General features: G+C 42.0%; 1 protein-coding gene across 1 annotated transcript; it reads left to right on the forward strand.

The window, feature by feature from the left end:
• The first annotated feature begins 369 nt into the window (after nucleotides 1-369).
• LOC137603358 (high-affinity choline transporter 1-like) lies at nucleotides 370-6,268 on the forward strand. The gene is made up of 8 exons (XM_068326726.1): nucleotides 370-553; nucleotides 1,022-1,138; nucleotides 1,214-1,369; nucleotides 3,752-3,900; nucleotides 3,986-4,129; nucleotides 4,357-4,510; nucleotides 4,952-5,169; nucleotides 5,675-6,268. The coding sequence occupies exons 1-8, from the start codon at nucleotides 370-372 to the stop codon at nucleotides 6,194-6,196; spliced, it is 1,644 nt and encodes a 547-aa protein (XP_068182827.1). The 3' UTR covers nucleotides 6,197-6,268.
• Nucleotides 6,269-8,585: the final 2,317 nt, after the last annotated feature.

Here is an 8,585-nt window from a genome sequence, read left to right on the forward strand (position 1 = left end):
TAGAGGAAGACCAAAGAGGAGGTTTATGGATGTAGTGAGGGAAGACATGAAGATAGTTGGTGTGAGAGAAGAGGATTCAAAGGACAGGGTTAGATGGAGGAAATTGATTCGCTGTGGCGACCCCTGAAGGGAAAAGCCGAAAGGAAAAGAAGAAGAAGTCTCTAAAGGACATAATTGCACGTTTTCTGCATATTCAACCCCTGAGGGGAAAAGCCGAAAGGAGAAGAGGAAACTGAAAACCAGTTTTGTTAATTGTTGGGTGAGCTTGTTAGTAATTATCTTCAATTTATAATTATCAAATGTGTAGTACAGCGTTTCTATGATATGTTCACACTTCAGCTTGTGCAGAAGATATTCAAAACGGGCATCATGGCTGTTAACATCCCAGGAGTGATAGTGATGGTGGTTTTCTACCTGCTGGTTCTTGGGACCGGAATCTGGGCTTCTTTCAAGGCCAAAAGGAAACAGAAGAGCAGTGGAGCCACTGGGATGGAGATGGCCCTGCTGGGAAACCGGAGCATCAACTTGGTGGTGGGCGTCTTCACCATGACAGGTGAGGAGGGTATTTTACAGGATAACTGAAGGACAGGATTCCAAAAAATCAATACCATCAAAAATATGAGTAATAGAATAAATCAAGAAATATTCTTTGCAGGGTTTTATTTTAATACATACCTCAATCATATACTGCTGAAACTAAGTATTAGCAGCAGTATGACTGAGGCTCACCTGTAGAAGCAGCAGGAAGAAAGAAGAGACAGAAAAAACGAAAAGAACTTGAGACGGTATCAATCAATCTATTGTGACACACATGGAACAAAACAGTAGCCAGGATTTGGGTATGAAGTTAAACTGCATCCAACCTGGAGATGGATGGGCACAGGCAGGTTCAATTGCCTTGGATGAGATGATTCCACTGATAGTCAAAGACAGAAACTTCATGACTCCCCTTTCTTGTTCTCTACTCAAAATAATTGCTTTTTGTGCGCTAAAAATGACCTGTGTTTTATCCATTCTCAAGCCTCGAGGGTCGGAGGAGCCTTTATTGTTGGCACAGTTGAGATCGTGCACACGCCATCTATGGGACTGATCTGGACAATAATATCAATAATGGCATTAAGTTCATCTTGTATTTTTGGTAATACTTTAAAATTCTAAACATCCGTAATTCAAAACAGTTTTACATTTTGATTTTGTCTGTTTTCCAATGAAGGGGGTCTTGTCTTTGCCAAACCAATGAGAGAGAAGAACTATGTGACCATGCTGCACCCATTCCATGTCAAGTATGGGAAAGTGATAACAGCCGGAATGAGTCTTTTTTCAGTGATTTACGATTTGATTCTGTCGACCACAACACTTATTGGTTTAGGTAAGTTTCATCCATTGTCAACCTCTTGTATAATACTGTTGTTACAGATAAGTCCAGATTCTAGGGACAGGTTTTCATGATGTTGGAGTCTTCACCACCTTCATCTCATTTGCAACATCAACAGCATCCAAAAAAAAAGGGCTGAGGTGTAGAAGCTGTCTGGCTTGTGTGGTCCCCGTCCCCAGAATTCAATTTAAACACTTTTCTCATCACAACATGTTTTTCAACCAAGTCATACCTTGAATTTTGACACTCATTGTGGCACATTGTTGTTTCAATCATCCATTCCCTTATATTACATCCCTGTTATAACCTAGAGCATAACCATGATTAGATTCTTCTTCGGAACAACAAGGTTTGTTAACATTGTAGATGTTCATTATCCGTTTACGAGTCTTTTTTGGCAATATCATATCTTGCTGATGTAAACATTTGTTTCTTTTCAGTTTGAAGCCTTGTTTCAGAAGAGCAATCTTGTGCTAAGGGTTGTAGAATTTCATCAAAACTGTAGGTGGTCTCCTATCCCTGGATGGCAATGACTAACAACTTTAGATGTACTCCAGATATAGGATTATCTCCAGATTTTTGAGTTGAGAAATCACTTGTTGCTCCACTGTGACAGTATCAGAGTTGTGCTCGGTATCTTGACCACTTCCCCTGGCTCCAGCATCTACATGTGTGCAGCTTGCCGGTCCTAATCATATTAATTCGAGCGTTCTGTTCCAAATTTTCCACTTTCTGTTATATGGCAACAATACGCCGGTCTTTCTCTTCCATATTTGTCTGCAACTGCTTCACTTCTTCCAAGACCTTCCTTCTGTCTTCTAGCAACTCATTCTTTGACTTTTCGGTTAGTTTAACTCAAAAGCCTTGATCTTATCAAACTCATCTGCTTTTAGTTTTCCTCTTGTCATTTTAGAAAGAGTTAGAGCAGGAAAACAGGAGGAGGAAGGAATGTGTCTGTTCTCGTTGAAATCCGGAAGTAGGGTCAAACAATCAAGGAACTTGGTTTTTGGCGAAATCACAAGGAAACTAGGTATTCCCAATACCTGGGTGTTATATACTGTACATATCTGTTATTCCTGTTTTTCTGTTCATTCTATTGTTGATCTTCTGTCAATGGATGCCACTGCAAAAGATCTATACCTCACCTTGTCTGCTACATCCTTGAATGTCATACAAACCATCCTTATAGCCACTTCAACACCTTCAAAAACTCCCAAAGACGCTCATTGTCTTCCTTTTCTCCTTTCGCCGGACGACTTTATCCTCATCATCTCCCCCCTGATATATTCCCCATATTTTCACTTCACATCTGCAAACTGTCTTCTCTTTGTTTCCAAATCATCCAACTAACTTGTTGACTTATGGGATCAATCGTTTTGATAAAAAAACAAAACGGCTCAAATATTGTAAGTAAAATAAGTTAATTAAAAACAAAAAACATGGATAAAAGCAAGAGCCTGTCTGATTTGTTGAGGCAGATTATTCCATGATTTAGGTGCCACAAGGCAAAGGCACGGTCCCCTCTGAGCTTCCGTTTGGTCTTGGGCACATTCAGGTACAGCTGCTCAGCTGACCTGAGAGAGCGAGCAGGTACGTAAGGGTGTAGAAGCTCAGAGAGGTAAGACGGGGCAAGAGCATTCAGGCATTTAAAAGTAAATAAAAGAATTTTAAAATAGATTCTAAAATGTATGGGCAGCTTGGCGAGAGGCTAAAATGGGGGTAATGTGCTCATGTTTACGGGTGCTGTTTATTCCATTGTCAACCTTCTGTGAATGGATGCCACTGAAAAAGATCTCCACCTCACTTTGTCTGCTACATCCTTGTATGTCACACAAACCATCCCCGTAACCACTTCAACACCTCAAAAAACTTCCAAGGACCCCCATGGTCTTCTTTTCCTGCTTTGGTCAGACAACTTTATCCTCATCATCTTCCTCCTGATAAATTCTCCATATTCACATCTGCAAGCCGTCTTCTTTTAGCCTCCAAATCCTCCAACTCAATCGTTTGCTCATAGGATCAATCCTTATGCAGTCTTTTCTCCAGATTTCCATGAAAACCCAAGTACATATTCTCTCTCTCTCTCTCGCGCTCTCTCTCTCTCTCTCTCTCTCTCGCGCTGTCTCTCTCTCTCTCTCTCTCTCTCTCTCTCTCTCTCTCTCTCTCTCCTACCAACCATCTGATGCAGTCTAGCAACATTGCCACCTTACTATTCCAAATCTGTTTAAGACATTGTCCATCTGTATATACAGCTTCTTTCAATCTTTATTTCAACATATTTTGTGTTTCATGAAAATATGTCTGTGTTATATAAATACATTGACAGAAAATCACTGAAAACATTTATAAATATAAACAACTTCATGTGTTTGACAGGAGGAACTATGAGTGTGATCCTGGATTTGCCCTTTTCTGTTTGTATGTGGATCTCCTCCGCTGTCGCTGTTACCTACACCCTGATGGGAGGTCTCTACTCTGTGGCCTACACAGATATTATACAACTGATCCTCATAGTCACTGGCTTGGTGAGGTTCTCATTACAAGGTAACAAAAATCTAAAGCATTCCTCAAAAAGTTAATTCATTATTTTATTTCCATTTGTCCCTGCAGTGGATCTGTGTTCCATTTGTTTTGACGAACCCTCACACCTTGGACATCAGTCAGACTCTGATGAACAACACCTTAAACGCCCCTTGGATTGGACAACCAGAACTGAAGAAGACCTGGATCATGATTGATCATTATTTACTATTTGTATGGAGGCTTCTACACAGGCTTTGTCAATCACTTTTTTAAAAAATTTTAGAAATGCATAACTTCAGATGGCAGTGAAAGCCAAACTAAAGTTTACTATTCTCAGCAAGTAGCTGTAAAGTTCAAGGAAGTTTCCCCATGAACTGAAAAGATGGTTTGGGGCAAATATCAAGCATAACTTTTGAAGAATTGATTCCAAACTAACTATAAACTGGTTCACTCTTTAGACTTTGAAGTCTGTGGGATCTCAGTGCTTCCACCAGAGGACCTTGTCAGCTTCTTCTCCGTCCACAGCCAGGATCATATGCATCGTTGCTGGTTTCCTGTTACTTCTATTTGGGATACCTCCTATACTCCTTGGAGCAGCCGTTTCCTCCACAGGTAATAATGTTGTGCCTTGACTTGATGATCCAAAATAGACCTGGAGTAGATGATGGACACTCTCAAAACTCCTGCCTTCACATCAACATACCAAACATTAGAAAAAGACGAGCCTAAAATGTTCAAAAGTTAAATTGTTAGACCAAACATGCAGGAATGTAGTTTTAGTCTACTGCAGCTTTCAGAAGTGATTTTTCAGTAACTTATTTCACAGAACTGTGTGGTTTATCTGCTCTAATGATTAAACAGCATGAACGAACAAAGTGAATCAACAGAACTCATGGCCTCACTTCTCCAGCAAAACGCTCATTGGAAGCACAAGTGAATTACATTCATACTGACAGAAAGACATCGGCTACCCTATTTGTCTCATAAAATTAAACTGATGGTTGAGATGACTTCATCAGATTATTTTTTCCTGTATCATTTGCCATGTCTCAGACTGGAACCAGACCACTTATGGTTCTCCATCTCCATATGAACGTGGGGAAGCAGCTCTGGCTCTGCCCATCGCCCTGCAGCACCTCACCCCGACATTCATCTCCGTTATCGGTATGGGATGTGTGGCCGCCGCTGTGATGTCATCAGCTGACTCCACATTGCTTGCATCGGCTTCTGTCTTCACCTCTGACATATACAAGACCATCCTGCGACCTCAGGTGAAAAAGTAAACTTCACGTGGGTGGACTTAATGTGGTACACTAAGTCCAAACTGTGACCAAAATTGTCACATTTGTACAAAGTGTTGGTCTCCATAATCTCAATGTCTGGATATGAAATGGTCACATGTTTTACAGTCAGTAGTGATGTTAGTGGTATTTGTGTCCTGTGATTTCACACAGTGGAATGAAGCCATAATTCAAGTTAACAAGTAAAAGCATAAACAGAGCCCCATTGCCAATATTTGGAGTCAAATTTGTGTGTAACCGTCAAAGAACACATTTACATTTCTATTGTCTCGCATAATCCTACTTAAATAGGTTATTAATTATTATAGCCACCTCATTGGCAGCATTTAATGAGTTGATTTACCAACTCTTTCAACACAATTTAAATATATTTGATAGAAACACAACAGAGTCTACAATGACTTTAATGAGACTTTTTGTCATTGAGAGCAGGGCAATCAGTTAACCTGACATTTCTGTCTTATTTCTCCTGCAGGCCTCAGACAAAGAAAACAAGTATGTGCTGCAGGGTTCAGTGGTGGTTGTGGGAGTGATTTGTACCTCACTCACCCTCCTGAAAAACAGCATTGTGATATTCTGGTTCCTGGGTGCTGACATATCCTACATAATCATTTTCCCTCAACTCGTCTGTGTCGTGTTCTTGAACATCTCCAATAGTTATGGATCTATTATGGGCTTCCTGGTGGGACTGACGGTCAGACTACTTAGTGGAGACAGATCATTCGGATTGGAACCAGTCCTACATTTCCCAGGATGCACTCTGGAGGATGGTGTTTATGTCCAGTACGCTCCAGTTAAGACCATCTCCATGCTGTCTGCCATTGCTGCCATCTTGTTGTTCTCCTACCTGGCTTCTGTCCTCTTCAACAAAGGTGTTCTACCTGAGAAGTGGGATGTGTTCAAAGTGAAAGCCCAGCACTCACCAGTACCACTGTCACCAGTAGGTGGCGCTACAGAAGAGAATGAGGATGACACACTGAAAGAACTTTCAGACTGAATCAATATAAAGTTGAAGTTGAATCTCTATAGTTCATAGTTTTAAGAGAATGCTTCCCCACATATTACCTATTTCTGCACGATGAAGCATTTCTGCTATTCTTCTTTATATACAGTAATCCTTCGCACATTTGCACATCAACACGTGTAACTTCACCTCATTGTGGATTTTAGTGGGTAGTCACATGATACTGTACGTGCATTCGATTTCCTGACGGCATTTGGAAGTGCGCTACGTTCCATGAGTCTCGGAAGGCAGCGCACTTTTATGAGACACAGAAGTGCTTTAAACAGTCAATCAGAGTGTGGGAAAAGGTAATACAGATAGAAGGTGGTTTGATATCAGTATGAGGAGGGTTCATAAATGTTTAAAGTACCGTAAATAATAAGATAAATAGTTTGAAGATGTCTCACCTTTCATCCAGGAGGCTTCTTCAGTTCCGAAGTAGAACTGCTTAGACTGTTCTACCAGTCCATAGTGTCCAGTGTGCTGTCTTACCAGTCCATAGTGTCCAGTGTGCTGTCCTATGCCATTGTGTGTTGGGGTGGTGGTGCCAGGACGCGGGACACCAAGCGCCTAGACAGGCTCATTCGGAGGGCTGGTTTTGTGATCGGCTAGGACCTGGACTCTGTGAAGACTGTTCTAGACAGGAGAACTATGTCCAAGTTTAGATTGATCTGAGGGATACTATGTGGGGGTCCCTGGTGTCAGTCTACAGTTTGGTTCATCCACTTATTCTTATATCTTCTTCCTGTGCTGCTTCTATGTCTTATCATGCTTATTTCATGTACTTGTGCTTCCTTTTTATGTTATGTGTACTGTCGTTGTAATTAATAATGTCTTCTTCTTCTTCTTTTCCTTTCGGCTTTTCCCTTCAGGGGTCGCCACAGCGAATCAATTGCCTCCATCTAACCCTGTCCTTTGAATTCTCTTCTCTCACATGAACTACCTTCATGTCTTGCCTCATTACATCCATAAACCTCCTCTTTGATCTTCCTCTAGGCCTCCTGCCTGGCAGTTCAAAACTCAGCATCCTTCTACCAATATATTCACTATCTCTCCTCTGGACATGTCCAAACCATCTCAGTCTGGCCTCTCTGACTTTATCTCCAGAACCTCTAACATGTGCTGTTCCTCTGATGTACTCATTCCTGATCCTATCCATCCTGGTCACTCCCAGAGAGAACCTCAGCATCTTCATCTCTGCTACCTCCAGCTCTGTCTCCTGTCTTTTCCTCAGTGACACTGTCTCTAGACCAAACAACATGGCTGGTCTCACCACAGTTTTGTACACCTTTCCTTTCATTTTAGCTGAAACTCTTCTATCACACATCACACCTGACACTTTCCTCCACCCGTTCCATCCTGCCTGGACACGCTTCTTCACCTCTTTTCCACACTCTCCATTGCTCTGGACTGTTGACCCTAAGTACTTCAAATCCTCCACCTTCTTGATCTCTTCTCCCTCTAACCTCACTCTTCCACTTGGGTCCCTCTCATTCACACACATGTACTCTGTCTTACTGCGGCTAACCTTCATTCCTCTCCTTTCCAGGACAAACCTCCACCTCTCTAGCTTCTCCTCCACCTGTTCCCTGCTCTCACTGCAGATCACAATGTCATCTGCAAACATCATAGTCCATGGAGATTCCTGTCTAACCTCGTCTGTCAGTCTGTCCATCACCATAGCAACAAGAAGGGGCTCAGAGCTGATCCCTGATGCAGTCCCACCTCCACCTTGACCTCCTCTGTCACACCTACACACACCTCACCACTGTCTTACAGTCCTCATACATGTCCTGCACCGCTCTAACATACTTCTCTGCCACTCCAGATTTCCTCATACAATACCTCAGTTCCTCTCTGGACACCCTGTCATCAGCTTTCTCCAGATCTACAAAAACACAATGCAGCTCCCTCTGGCCTTCTCTGTACTTCTTTATCAACATCCTCAAAGCAAATACTGCATCTGTAGTACTCTTTTTTGGCATGAAACCATACTGCTGCTCACAAATGTTCACTTCTGCCCTTAGTCTAGCTTCCACTACTCTCTCCCATAACTTCATTGTATGGCTCATCAGCTTTATTCCACTGTAGTTGCCACAACTCTGCACATCTCCCTTGTTCTTAAAAATGGGCACCAGCACACTTCTCCTCCATTCCTCAGGCATCTTCTCACTATCTAAGATCCTGTTGAAAAACCCAGTCAGAAACTCTACTGCCACCTCTCCTAGACACTTCCAAACCTCTACAGGTATATCATCAGGACCGACTGCCTTTCCACTCTTCATCCTCTTCAGTGCCCTCCTCACTTCATCCTGACTAATCTTTTCTACTTCCTGGTCCACAACAGTCACCTCTTCTAGTCTTTGTTCTCTCTCATTTTCCA

This window comes from Antennarius striatus, chromosome 11 (genome assembly GCF_040054535.1).
Source record: "Antennarius striatus isolate MH-2024 chromosome 11, ASM4005453v1, whole genome shotgun sequence".
Classification (NCBI taxonomy): Eukaryota; Metazoa; Chordata; class Actinopteri; order Lophiiformes; family Antennariidae; genus Antennarius; species Antennarius striatus.